Genomic DNA, 14,505 nt, shown 5'->3' on the forward strand with positions numbered 1-14,505 from the left:
AAGTAGTAATGTGTGGGATAATCTGTGATTGTGTCCTAGTAGTTTGTCTATGGTTATATCACTGGCGAGAAATTCGGTTTTCGGCGTTCACAGTGATAGGATCAAATAGTGATCTAGTGCGCTGAAACTGTAGCTTTGTGTGTGAGATAGGATCAATACCACTACTATAAGTCATATCCCGTTGATACGTGTTTCAGTGTTATTTCTGTGCATCTTGCAGGAATTTAAATTCGTGTCGTGAGGAAGCCGGCAATTGCCGGCCTCATTTAACTACCAACCATGATGGACGAACAGGAACGGTCTGCGGCTGCCGGACTTGTAGAATTGGCACAAGTCGGCCACACCAACCCCCACCTCGACACAGAAGATATATCCATGCTTGAATTAACAAAAGGCCCAGGTAAACGGACACATGAGGAAAGTGAGGAGCCTACAGTGCACGAAAAAATTTCGCGGCCCACACAGGATCCACGCAGTCCCTTAGTTTACTGGTACTCTTCAGATATCCCTGGACCCTATGTCGTGTTATTAGAGGGATTGAATCGAAATATTGGCAAACTTTCTGCCGGCAGTCTCGGCAACAGGCTGAGAAAGGCCGATATTCCTGTCTATTTGATAGAACAAAGTGGAAAAAACCGAGTGCGTGTGACATTTAATTCCGCAGAACATGCCAACGCTTTTGTCAAAAATGCCCCCTTCCTCGACCTTCTTGAAGTCCGGGCAAAAATTCCTCAAAGTTTAGTTCAACGAGAAGGTTTAGTTTATGGCATAGAGTTGGATGTAACAGAACAGGATGTCCTTGACGGAATAGCTTCACCCTTTCCAGTTATCAGTGCGAAACGTCTTAAGAAAAAACTTTGGAATGACGATGGAACAGCTAGATTAGTTGATACCAAATTAGTTTGTCTCACCTTCCATGGAAAATTTCTTCCGGAAAAGGTGCTTATCAACAGTGAAGTCTTGGTAGTCAAACCCCGTGTCAGGGCAGTGTTGCAGTGTTCCGTTTGTATGAGATACTCGCACGGCAGGGCCCAATGCAGGTCAAAACCTATCTGCAGTAATTGCGGATCTGAAAGCCATGATACCCCTTGTAACAAGCCCCCCTTTTGTATTAACTGTAAGCAAGGTCATGGTGCCCTTGATCGCACCTGTGAAATTTGGCGCCAGGAATCACAAATCCAAAATAAAATGGCCATGGAAAATTTATCCTACCATGACGCAAGACAAAAAATCTTGGGAACATATTCGGCCCCTCCTTCCAGGGAAGCGATCCTAAACCCGATTTATAATAAACGGGACTTTCCACCCCTCAAACCTAGCAAACTCAATACGACTCCTAGTCAACTTGGGCCACTCAGTAGCGCTTGGGAAAATCCTTTCACAGCGTTGACAACAGAAGAACCTAGTCTTTTACACCCGGAAGCAGGCCCCAGCGTCACCCACACCTCGGTGGGTCTCGCCAACCACAACAAATTTTCCAGACCCCGCCATCGGCCACACAGAAGTTTGATAACAAAGGTTAGGCGTCCGGGTGCTGAACACTTGGATTGTCGGCATGCCTCCAGTTCCAGTTCGGACACTGATAACGACATAACTGTGGTAGCACATCCCTCTCAATCGATAGGAAAGGATGAAATTTGTCCTTCCTTACCCGTAGGAAAACGGGCAATTCCCCCGGTATCTCCACGGCCGCGGAACCTTCAGCTTCCGCTAAAAAACGCTATGCCAGGAACAAGTCTCCAGTCTCAAGACGTCCATCGCAGTCGTTCTGACTATCAGACATTATCTAGCGACCACCAATCTCTCTATCACTCTCTCCTGGACCTTATCCCGCACCTTTGGAATTCAGCTATTAAACTTCACGACTTCACAGAACAAGAACAATTAATTCGCAAAATTCAAGATCTTACGACACATTTACTTTCTATTATATCGGGCCGTTAGAATGTCCCGGTATAGGCCGCCTTCATGTGTTCTTTTTGTTCTCTCTCTCTCTCTCTTCCCTCCCCCCATGTTATTTCCTGTCATTTTTCAATGGAACGTCCGCAGTTTTTCGGCCAGAAAATGTGAATTACAGCGACTTATGGCGGATTATAAACCCCACATTCTCAGCCTACAAGAGGTGAAAGGCACACGATATGAGAACTACAGATTACCACATTTTCTTTCCTACGGCCCTCCTTTCCCCCCAACACAACGAGGTGTTGCTATCTACGTACATGAAAATATTCCACACTCTCTTCTTTCTCTCCCCCCTTCTCTCCCTTTGGTTCAATATTATAACGTAGAAATTGTTGCTGTCCGCATTCAATTCCATCATCACTTATTCACACTCATATCCCTTTATATTCCTCCCCACCACTTTTCGCAGACCATCCCGTTATCCACCCTCAATGAACTTCTTACTTTCCTCCCAGGACCCTATTTAATAACCGGTGATTTTAACAGCCATCACCAGCTGTGGGGCAATGTCCTGACAGATCGATTAGGTTACACCATTGAAAACTGGATCATTGAGAATGATTTTATTATCATGAATGACGGTACCCCCACCCACTATCCACACAATGGTTCCCGCCCGACCAGTATCGATCTCACATTAGTATCCCCTAACCTTTTCTCTCATATCAATTGGATCAATGATTTTGACTTACGAGGGAGTGATCACACTCCGATCTTTCTTTGTTTACCGAATAATTTCTCGAATACAGGCGTGACTGACATTCCTGTCCGTCGATGGACACGTAACTCTATTAACTGGACCACCTTCCGATCTTATTTTCTTAAATTATATTATACGGATACTATACCCTCCCAACGGACTATGACATATACCAAATTCCTCCACATGATTACGTTAGCTCTTGATCGGAGCGGCACTCGCCAAAAATTTTTTACCATCGATCGATTTCCCAAGATTCATTGGTGGAACACTCAATGTGCCGCCATCAAAAACAGAAAAAAAGCACTCACAAAACTTTATGCCAAACACCCCACGCCCGAAACCTGGCTAGTACTACACAACATTCAGACTATCGCAAAAAATACATATACCAAAGCAAAACGACAGGCATGGAAACTCTTCTGTCAGTCCCTTGATGTGAATCTACCAATCGGAGTCATTTGGCGCAAATTCAACTCTTTACGACACCCCCATGTTCCTCGTCCCCGACCGATTAATACTGCCTGGGAAGTTGAATTTATGGATCTCCTCACACCTCCTACAGTCACCTTACCTCCCCCCTTTATAGACCAGACAAACATTACATTCACAGCAGATTTCCCAGCTGTTACAATACCGGAACTTCAACATATTCTAGAGAACATCCCATCTACTGCCCCAGGATATGATGGTATCACTTATGACATCCTCAAACATTTACCAGAACAAGGACTTAATATTCTTACTGCGATTTTTAACTTTGTTTATCGTAGGGGTAAAATCCCGCGAGGTTGGACCCAACATGTTGTTATTCCGATATTAAAACCAAATAAACCAGCTATGCATGCTACGTCTTACCGCCCTATTGTTCTCATACCAGTTATGGCTAAACTATTTGAAAGAACTTTACAACACCGAATATCTTGGAATTTAGAGAAACGCAATTTTTTTCCTCCCTCACAAATGGGTTTTCGCACCGGGCTTGGCAGTCAAGATGCTATATGTACCCTTACAGTGGCACTTCAGAATAGCCAAATATTGCGACAATATTGCTTTAGTTTATTCATAGATGTTGCTCATGCCTACGATTCGGTTCAAATTCCAATATTATACCAAATTCTTGATACTCTTCATATTCATCCGGTGGTAGCACAATTAATATGGCATTTATATCAAGAACGCATACTGGTTTTTTGGTTTCCCCATAATGTCACGGGACCACGATTAATCCGGAGTGGTGTCCCACAAGGCTCCCCACTCAGTCCAATTCTTTTTAATATATATACACAATACTTACATCAAACACTAAATTCTAATCATCATATCCTTCAATATGCTGACGATTTTTGTTTCTATAATAGTACATCAGATGCCACTCGAGGCATCTTAGACTTACGCAACTTTATCATTCAATTACGAGATCAATTATCGCTACGCGGTTTATCATTTTCCCCGGAGAAATCTCAGATCATTATTTTCAATCAGTATATGCTTACTCGTTATCCTAACAATTTAACTCATTTACATCAAATTCCGGTGGTTCAAACCTGTAAATACTTAGGGATTCATTTTGACCGTAAATTAACTTGGCAACCACATCTTACATATTTGCTCACAAGAGGGAAAAAATTGTTAAACATTTTGAAAGGGCTTGCCACTACCAAATGGGGGGGCCACCCCTCCATTATGTTATTGTTTTATAAGAATTGTTTTCGTTCACTTTTTGATTATTCGGCTCCCGTATTGGGCGGGATGTCTGATCGCTGGCTACAAAAAATGGATATTTTACAACGTCAGGCACTCCGCCTTTGCCTCGGCTTAATGGCCTCTAGTCCCAATGTTAGCGTTTATGGAGAGAGTACTGAACCGCCTCTCTCCTTCAGATACCAATACTCTACCATGAAATACATATTGAAAACATGGGAACGACACCCTCACCCCTTCAATACCGTATTCGCTATTCAACGACAACTGAACGAAACTTTAACCCTCGATCGCTTTCGCCCTCGGCTTTTCTTTTTGTCTTGTTATAATATTGATCGAGACGCCTACCATCTCAGCTTCACATTTACATCTCCTTTGATTTACACTTTACCGATACTCACCGCCCCTCTCCCTAATATTAATTATACCGATTTCGGTCGACACGAATACTACAAAGAATTATGGCCCGACTACACTTTTATTTACACAGACGGTTCCAAAGATGCCGACCGCGTTGGATGTGCCTTTTATGTCCCTCGATACAATGTTGTACGTCAATTTTCCTTATCGTCAGAAGCGTCTATTTACTCGGCAGAGTGCTATGCCATTTATCAGGCTTTGCTCCACGCTCGTGAAGCACACTACACGCAAACTTTAATTCTCACAGATGCCCTCAGTGTATTATTTACGATCGCTCGTTGTGGTAAGGCAGCTTATCGTTTGCAACTCTTTCCCACCTTAATTTTACAGGAGTACTTTCACCTCCACCACAACGACCAACGAGTACAGTTCACTTATGTCAAAGCGCATAGCAATCTTAATCCTTATCAAGACCTAGTGGATCTTTATGCCAAAACAGCTGCGGACGTTCCTTCCCCCTCTCCTATCCGACTTGCCTATACTGATCTTTTACCTCGGGTCAAAAAAAAAATTCATTCCCAGTGGGAAAATTGGGTTCATGCCGCAGTGGCACAAACCACTACTTATAAATGGTTCATCGATAAATTCCCTATTCGACCCTGGTTTCATCACCTAAAAATGCCTCGTGAAGTGATCACTTGTATCCTACGCCTTAGAACGGGACACGTGACCACAAACGATCATCTGGCAAGAATTCACCAAACTCCCTCTCCCAATTGTACCTGTGGAGAACATAAACAAACCCCCACTCATTTATTTTTTCAATGCCCGCTATGGAATACACAACGTCAGGCACTCTTTAACAGACTCCTTCGAAAAAAGGTTCCTTTTCCTCTCTCCTTGCCCTCTTTACTTTCATCACCTTCCCCCTCTACTATGTGGATTCTCTATGGATTTGCTCGACAGTGTGAACTTCGCTTTTGATATCATCCCTCATCATTGCAGTGTTATAGTGACAGTGAAGTGAAGTGGAACAAAATATTGTGCTGTTTATACTAGTGCGCGAATTTCCAGCCCTCAATGTTTTCAGACCGTTGCCCAAGACTGCTACCATACAAGCGGTGAGGGGCATGAAGAAGAAGAAGAAGAAGAAGTATGGTTATATCACAGAGTAAGTAATTACTCTGTGGTTATATGTTATATGGTCAGGCATATGTCTATGCAGTCAGGTGTTGCACGTTGAAAATACCTCATGCCTACAAGTTTTTGTATAGAATGTGATGTAGGACAGAGAATAGTGTGACAGTAGTAATCTGTGGTGTGACACTAAAATTGCTAAAATGAAAGTGAAGGTCTTGTGTAGAAATCCTGATGATTATTTGCGGGAAACGAAGAGGGATATTTACAAGGGTAAGTAATATTTTCCCATACAAGAAAAACTGCCTTGGTGTGTACATAAAACACCAAAAAAAAAATACATTTGATGCAAATCCTGACCAAAATTATTGCAATTTTCCACTTTCTCATTACGATATAGAGTCGGACACAAATAAGGAACGACTGAAGATCACCGGTCCCCTCTCCGATTTTCGGTAAATATGCGATATCGCCAGGACGGATTTCTTCAAATTTACAGGAGAAAGTTCTTACTGAAATGAGTTTCTTTAGCATTCTGGACGTTCTTGGAGGTATTTTCTTTCACGGGAAACTAAAAACTTCGTATTTGAATGGTGCCGAACAAGAATTAATCACTTTTTACGTATGAAACTTGCATTGCCCGTCATATTATGCCGTTGTTTCCATTGTGTGCGTGCAGATGGTGAGAGCGTCGAAAGTCAAACGGTCTCGTCAGTGTTTCCAAACGTGCATTTTTTTAAGATAATTTTTTTTTTAACTATGCTTACCTAACCTAACCTTGCCAGAAATGGTTTTTGGGGCTATCGTGAATCTGTTTTCGGGCTATCCGGCAATGGTTTGTGGGGCTATCCGTCAGTGGTTTGTGATTACATAATGAACACGAAAGTAGGTATTTTTCGGTTATGAAGGTTGAAACACTGCATACCAACTCCAAAACACAAGCACGGCGCGATGATCCATGACGAGTGCATGCCATATTGTCTGTTACCCAAGCGGAACAAGGAAGACAAATAATCACTCGTAATATGAAAAGTTGACACTATTTTATGGAAATAGGCATAACTTCACCTTAAAGCAGGGCGCGAAATTTCCGGTCGCCAGGTCGCCATTGGCGACCAAAAGTTTTGGACTGGCGACTAAAATTTCGTTGTTTCAAATGTGACTTCACCTCTTGAGAGAAACTGCAGAAGTTATAGAAGAAATTCTAAAACTGAGTGATATCCACACTATTAGGTGGTTAGCCAGCAAAGAACGTGCAATAAGAGCTCTCTTGCAATCATGAAAAGCTGTTGTGACATCATCTTGAACAGGTGGCCCATAGAAGAGACAATGATGGCGCTAAAGCTGTGACGATTGAAAAATTTTGGTAAATTTCTTTAATATTTAAATTACTTTTCGATAGCCCTCGTATAAATTCTTTTGGAGTTTTAATCTTTTGAATGTATATTTTATCTTTGTTAAAAATTGTAACGCAGTTTCTGCCAAGCGAAAAAGAACGCGAAGCAAGTTGAAGTAGCATTATTTTTCTTTCTTAACAACAATGGGTTCTTTTTCGTTCGGCGCTGCGCGGGTTTGTAAATAAGTTTAGCTTGCATTGTGTTTCTGGATATGCCTTTTTGGAAGGGGTAATTGTTGGATGCTAAAAATAACTTTTCAGTTTGTCGAAATCTTTTGTTGGGGAATAGAATTGCGCAATCCCGCAAGTATAAATACCAGCAGTTTCGCTGGCAAAATTAATCAGTATAGCAGTAGATTCCGGAATCGTTAGGTGATTAAATCGCTTGTCGAGGTCCAGGGCTGGGAGAATACGGGCGTTGTGTGGGGAGGGGCTGGTCAGCTCTACCTTCCACAATGTCCGAGGTTTTCCGTAAGCCACCTTTCAGGATTTGTGCTGGTCAGCATGATCCTCAAAGGGGATTTAGCGGGCATATAAATAATTTGATTCATTTATAAACATTTAATCAGTAATTTAAAATTTTGATTCATAAATTCTGTTGGAGTTGTCACTGGTCAGTGTGACTCCGATATAAATTCAAAGATATACATCCTTCTCGTCGAGTAATTTCTAAATCATTCTGAATTCTCCTGGTCAGGAGGTTCATTTAAATAAATTTGATTCTTTATTACATTAATCCGAGAGCATTCCTCTGGTCAGAGGGTGCCTTTTAAATCTGACAGCTTATATAGTTTACATGTCCGTTTTAAAGTCTGAGTATCCGGAACGTTAAGGAAAGTTTATTGGTTTCTCTTATTTAGGTTTATATTTTATGTATTTTAGAAACAGTTATAATAGGTGACCGGTCGAGTATATGTTTCTATAGAAATTCGTTTATGCAAAAGTCTATTGTTTTGCTTTTGCAATGTGAGTAGCCAAAAAGGGTAGACATAGAGTCCCCTGTTATGTTAAGGAATTCCACGTGGACATTTGTAATTTGTGGCCGAGATATGGCTTTGATATTGGGTAGAGAAAGGCTCCCCTTATATTTTGTTATGAATGTTATTAGAGGTTGGCCCTGAAGATGGTAGTATACCTCATGAGTTCTAGAGAACATAACGCAGATGTGAAAATATGACAGAAGCACGAATAGGAATTTACGGATAGAAGTTAATCAAATTTTTCTTTTGTTTTGTTTCCAAGAAATTTTGTCGACCATTACTGAATAATTAGTCACCGTTAATTGAAACCAAGTTACAGCTGGGTTAGTTCTATGATGGGATATGGACAATATATATATATAAGAGAGAGCTCTCTGGATTGTATGTTTACTCGAAAGCAAGTTTCAGTCTATGTTACGGAAGTCATTTTTGAACAGAAATTTAATTTTGGCATTGTAGTTTTCTCTTGATCAGAAGATTGTATATTTTTCTTTCAACCTAACTATGCTTTGTAAATAAATTTATAATCGTTAATTGGTATTTCCTTATAGCAAATTTGTCTCATAAGAATAAATTAACTGGCATCCTTTGGGTTTGGTGAGGTGTCCCGCCGCCATCACTGGTCAGTGAGGCGGAGGCTTTATCAATCCAAAGGACGTCAGATTCGATCGTGCTGATTTCGCTCGCGACTCGCATGCGTATCCTCACTGGTCAGTGGGATGTGGGTGCGATCACGAGGGAAGTTCAAGCACGAGGATGGTTACCTTATTTTGGAATTTTAGATAAGTAAGCATAAATTTAATTTTAATTCAAAAGCAGACCCTTACCCGAACTTTGTGATGCGGGGTCTCATGCCCCGCAGGAACTGAGCGTAGTCGTGGCATTTATATATTTATAACAGAAAGATATTTGATAGGCAGCGACGCCCGGTCTTTGTCTGTCGAGGGGACCGAGCCGGTGTGTCGTGTGTCTTGGCAACGGGCTCGACGCCCTTGTTTGTTGCAAAGCTAAGGATTTGCTGAAAAGTTTGAAGCAATTTAAATTTGTTAAGCTTCTGTACTTCCTTTTGGATTTCTACGGCCAATTGAACCCTTTAAGCGTGGCACTACAAAATAAGAATCTTTTGATTTCATCTCTGAAAATAAGAATTGAACACTGTATTTCAGTTTTGGCTGACCTGGAATCTAATGTTGGACCAAGCGAACAAGATTTCTTGGACCATGTATCCATTTCAGGGAAGAGCAGGGATGTGCAAGAGTTTCAGACTGTTAGAGGAAACTTAACAATGCGAAGGTGTACATCACAGAAACATTGCCGTCTATGTCAACAGATGCGATTGCATCTCTGCATGTTTTCGACACCTTGGCCTCCCAAAGAAAATATTCTTCAGTTTGGGATAGAAGAAATAAAGAATCTCTACATATACTTGAACCCGAGCCTTTATAATGAGAAAATTGATGTTCTGTGAGCAGAGTGGACAGAATACAAACTTTTGTTTCCTTCTCCAGCTTTGAATCAGACACTGGAGAAGATCCACAGTGCGGAGTGTTCAGCAAGATTCCCCAATTTGCTCCAGATTTTGACATTTTGTGCTGTTCTACCAATGAGCACAGCCTCATGTGAGGGATGTTTCAACTGTCACATCAGACTCAAGACTACTTACAGGAATTCTCTGAAGACTGAGACACTGGATGATTTGCTCAGAGTTTTCGTAAACGAACCCCCCTCCCCCATCCTTCCTGTCAGAGTTTGACCCAGCAGCTGCGATTGATAAGTGGTACTTCAGTGCAGAACGACAGCGCTACACAAACATTAATTCCTAACTTTTTAATAATTGCTCATATTTTTATTATTTATCAATATAAAATAGTGGCGACCAAAGATTTTAGTCCGGCGACTGACTTCAAACTTGAAATTTCATGCCCTGCCTTAAAGAATGTTCCGCAATGCAGAAAAGGTAAGTACCAGTGGTAAAATTAAGGAAATAAATCAGTTAAAGGTGTCCGAGCGTTATCGCATATTTACCGATTTCCTTCATATTTGGCATACTCACTAATTGAGGCCACCTTATCACGAGTCTGACGTTAAAAGTTGTGGGAAAAGCCTAGAAATTTCAAAATAAGCGAAAATAAGGCGTTAGTTCTCGGAATGGAAACAGTCTATTTTCGCAAATTTTTTTGTTTCACAAGGAAATACGAGGGTCACTATTTATATTTTGAGCCTTGGCAACACTGATTGAAGTTCGGCGCGATTTGACGTTTGCACGAAATCATCTGGCATTATTGACCATAACGTACTTCAAATGTTTTGTCAGTAGCTTCATTTGTGTTGTTTATGTTGCCTTGGAGATTGCGCGACAACTATAAAATGGAATTAACTCGTGAACATTTTCGTGCGATGATTTTTTACGATTTTTGACGTGGATTATCAAGACAAGAGTGCATCGATCAACTTACTTCCACATTTGGCGATGAAGCCCCATCCTTTGCCACTGTGAAACGCTGGTATAACGAACTTAATCGTGGCCGCCATTCGCTCACCGACGAGATTCGCGAAGGTCGTCCAAACTCAGTTGTTGTTCAAGAAAACATTGATGCTGTGCAAAACCTAATACTGCAAGATCGTCATGTGACATACTGTGAGATTGAGGCAACCATAGGCATTAGTAACACCAGCATATATAAAATATTACATGATCATTTAGCTGTGGGAAAGCTATGTTCTCGTTGGATCCCACACAATTTGACAAGAACTCAAAAAGACGCTCGCGTCAATTGGTGCAAACAAATGCTCAATAAATACAATCGTGGTGCTTCAAAAGACTTATATAAGATTGTAACAGGTGACGAATAATGAATATATGCATATGAGCCGGGATGTAAACAGCAGTCGACTGTATGGGTGTTTCAAGATGAACCCAATCCAACAAAAGTTGTTCGTGCTCGAAGCACATCGAAACAAATGGTCACCTGTTTTTTCGGGAAAACTGGTCATGTGGCAGCTGTGCCTTTAGAGGAACGTAGAACGGTCAACTCTGAATGGTACACAACAATTTGTTTGCCAGAGGTCTTCGGTCAAATACGGAAAACAAACAAACGCCGTCAGATCATTCTTCATCAAGACAATGCCAGCTGTCACACATCTCGTCTAACAACCGACTTTATGAACAGTCAAAAAATCGAATTGATGGGTCATCCGCCATACAGTCCTGATTTGGCACCCAATGACTTCTTCTTGTTCCCGAATGTCAAGAATAAATTGCGTGGACAACGATTTTCGTCAGCGGAAGATGCCGTTGATGAGTTCAAAAACCATATTATGGAGGTGTCTCAAGAAGATTGGAAAAACTGCTTTGACAAATGGTTTGAACAAATGCAAAAGTGTTTTGACCATAAAGGAGAATACTTCGAAAAACAATAAAGCAGTTTTCAATGCCAAATTCCTGTTTTTTCATTGTTAGGCTCAAAATATAAATAGTGACCCTCGTAGGCCTATATATATTCCTGATACTACCACGACACCAAAAGGTAACATTATCGTATGAGGGAAACAGATTCCTTCAAATTTGCCGGAGAAAGTACTTACGGAAATAATTTTCTTTAGCGTTGTGGAAGTTCCTGAATGTAGATTTGATCCATTTTAATGTGAATGCACCTTGTTTTCTGCGAAAATCTCTGTCAGACACGCTGTTTCTGCTCCCGCCATTTGCTTTCTGCATGAGAGTGCAATGTTCCGTGTGTTAAGATGATGCAACCCCATAGCCAGTGTTTCAGCATCGCCGTGTTTTCACTAGGACATGACGTGTCGAGTAATTTTAATTTTTTTTAACTATGCTTGCCTAACCTAACCTTACGGAAAATGGTTTTTGGGGCTAACGTCAATGGTTTGTGAGGCTAACACCAATGGTTTGCGACGTATTAGCATAATTTCAAATCCGGGCACGAAAGTAGATATTTTTCGGTGAACGAGGTGTGCAACACTGCATAAATCGACAAAACACACTCAGAACGCCCCCTAAACCAGTACGCTATCACGGCCATAATGTGTTACAAATTCGAAACAACAAGTAACAGTAAGTACTTGTAAATAGAAGAAATAGACATTATCTTAGTTAGAAATACATTATTTCACCTTAAGAAATGTTCCACATTCGAAAATAACATGTTAGCAATGTAAAGAAGTCGGAAATATATGATTTGTAGGTGTTTCCCTCATACGATAATAGTACCCACCAAATTTTAACTATGTTTGCCTAACCTAACTGAAACTAACCTAAACACATGTCAATGGTTCGTGGGGCTAGCGTCAATGGCTCGCAGTTATTTTGTAATTTCCAGATCCTGATACTACCACGACACGAAATTTCAACTATGTTTGCCTAACTAACCAAAATTAACCTTACCACATGTCAATGGTTTGCAATTATTTTGCAATTTCTAGGAGTTTCCGACAAATTTTAACTTCAGATTCGACATTAGCAGGCCTCAATTAGTAAGTATGCCAAATATGAAGAAAATCAGAGGGGGGGGGGGAGTCCGGTCATCTTGTAATACCAGAAATAAAAAAAAATATTCAGGATCGATTTCATCGAAATGGCATTTAAACAACACATCGCATGTCATTTTCGCATATTGACATTTTTATCACATTCGACATTATGTTACGTCACACAAGAAATTTAAAATCCAAACACTTCTAACAGGTGTTCGATGTTTTGTTGCTGTCTGGTAATTAGCAAACAGTAGTCGAAACTTGACAATACAATTAGGCTCCATTTGACTCATGGTTCCACTTGACAATACAATTAGGCTCGATTTGACTCATGGTTCCGAATGTTGCATATTTTCACAAGTTGCACAGGAACATTTGGAATTCTTTTACAGGGTTGCTACGCGACTGGAGAACCTGGAAAACAGGGAAAAGTCAGGGAATTTGGTTGGTCAGGGAATAGTCAGGGAATTTTGCATATTTTCTGGAATTTACGTGCATTTTGGAGTTGCAGGAGAACCAGTTACAAAATGAACGAACGGTTCATTTCCACTTCCGAATTCGGTTCTTGTGATTCCAGTCCCCCCAAAAGATTCAGTTCAGAAACTTGTTCCTCTCGTCATTATGACTTCTAGTCTGTTACGTACAGAATTATGATTTCTTCGCATTTCAATTCTATATTTATTCACTCTCGGATCTAGGTTCTTGGATCAGTTCATTTTGCAACTCATTTTTGTGAACCTGTTCAAGACCGGAATTTGGAGAGGCGTGAGATTTTTCCTTATAGAACAAGCTACTCAAGACTAAACCTACGCACCAGCCATCCTCAGAATTTCTTGCGGAAAAAATGTTGCTTTAGCTTTGTGTGTAGTGAAGAAATTTTCTTTCTTCAAGAACACACCCGTTCGAAACCCATTCTCTTTTGATAGGTGAAGCGGAGCAGGTTGGTGTTCAGACAGTTCATTGGTTTTGGATCTGCAATAAAGCTTGAAGAGCAGAATTTCACGTAACTGGCTGTGGTTGACGTCACACTGGATGGGTGCAGACGCCGAGTAAAAACAAAGGGACTCACTACTTCGTTCCCCCGTGAACCTGTTCTGTGAATTTGAGTCCTTCGTTTGCGACCCGTTCAGAAGCAACCTGATCAACTAGTTCATTTGCTCGTTGTCATAGTTTTTACATTGCAGAGATGTGTTACACATAGGCGTTGCTACGGGGTGTGCCGGGTGTGCCTAGGCACACCCTAATGGGCTACTTTATCAAAGAGAATTAAAGACAGATATTTCAATGAGAGAAAAAATAAGCGGCAGTTTGTAAGAAGTTGAAAATGTCATTACTTGGTACAAACGTGTGCATTTTCGCTGATGAAACGGGTGTCGATAGATTTTCGATTCTTTTTATGTCATTGGAGAAAGATGATATTTACTGCATTCTACTCTGTACTGCAGCGCTTTTCTTCTATACCTGTCACAAGCTGTACGTGTGAGAGAGCTTTCTCCAAGTTAAAACTTAATTAAGAGCAACTCAGAAGCAGGATAAATTTGAAGCCCTGCTCTTGCTATTTGTGGAACAGGAAAAAGCTTAATCTATTGATGTAAATGAAGTTATTGATGAGTTTAAGAACATTGCACCTTTTGACAGACTTCTCTTGTTATAGATGACGTGTATTTTGATGTATTTGTTTGTAACATTTATGAACATTTTTTGTGTGTGTAATTTCTATGCAATTTTATTTTTTCTACTACATATATTCAGAATTTTTCAACACTGTCATTTAG

The 14,505-nt window shown here is 40.7% G+C and overlaps 1 protein-coding gene across 2 annotated transcripts in view; it reads left to right on the top strand.

The window, feature by feature from the left end:
* The first annotated feature begins 5,444 nt into the window (after positions 1 to 5,444).
* LOC145981776 (DDB1- and CUL4-associated factor 13) overlaps positions 5,445 to 14,505 on the top strand; it is a 65,232-nt gene continuing 56,171 nt past the window's right edge. Inside the window, exon 1 of one of the 2 annotated variants that reach the window (XM_083115193.1) lies at positions 5,445 to 5,897. In XM_083115193.1, coding sequence (XP_082971319.1) covers positions 5,882 to 5,897 — 16 coding nt within the window. In that variant the 5' untranslated portion in view covers positions 5,445 to 5,881. Of the gene's footprint in view, positions 5,898 to 5,917; positions 6,137 to 14,505 lie in introns of those variants that run through there. The other variant, XM_083115191.1, reaches the window with a different exon arrangement.

Source organism: Lepisma saccharinum, chromosome 30 (assembly GCF_977018435.1).
Source record: "Lepisma saccharinum chromosome 30, izLepSacc3.1, whole genome shotgun sequence".
In the NCBI taxonomy this organism is placed as follows: Eukaryota; Metazoa; Arthropoda; class Insecta; order Zygentoma; family Lepismatidae; genus Lepisma; species Lepisma saccharinum.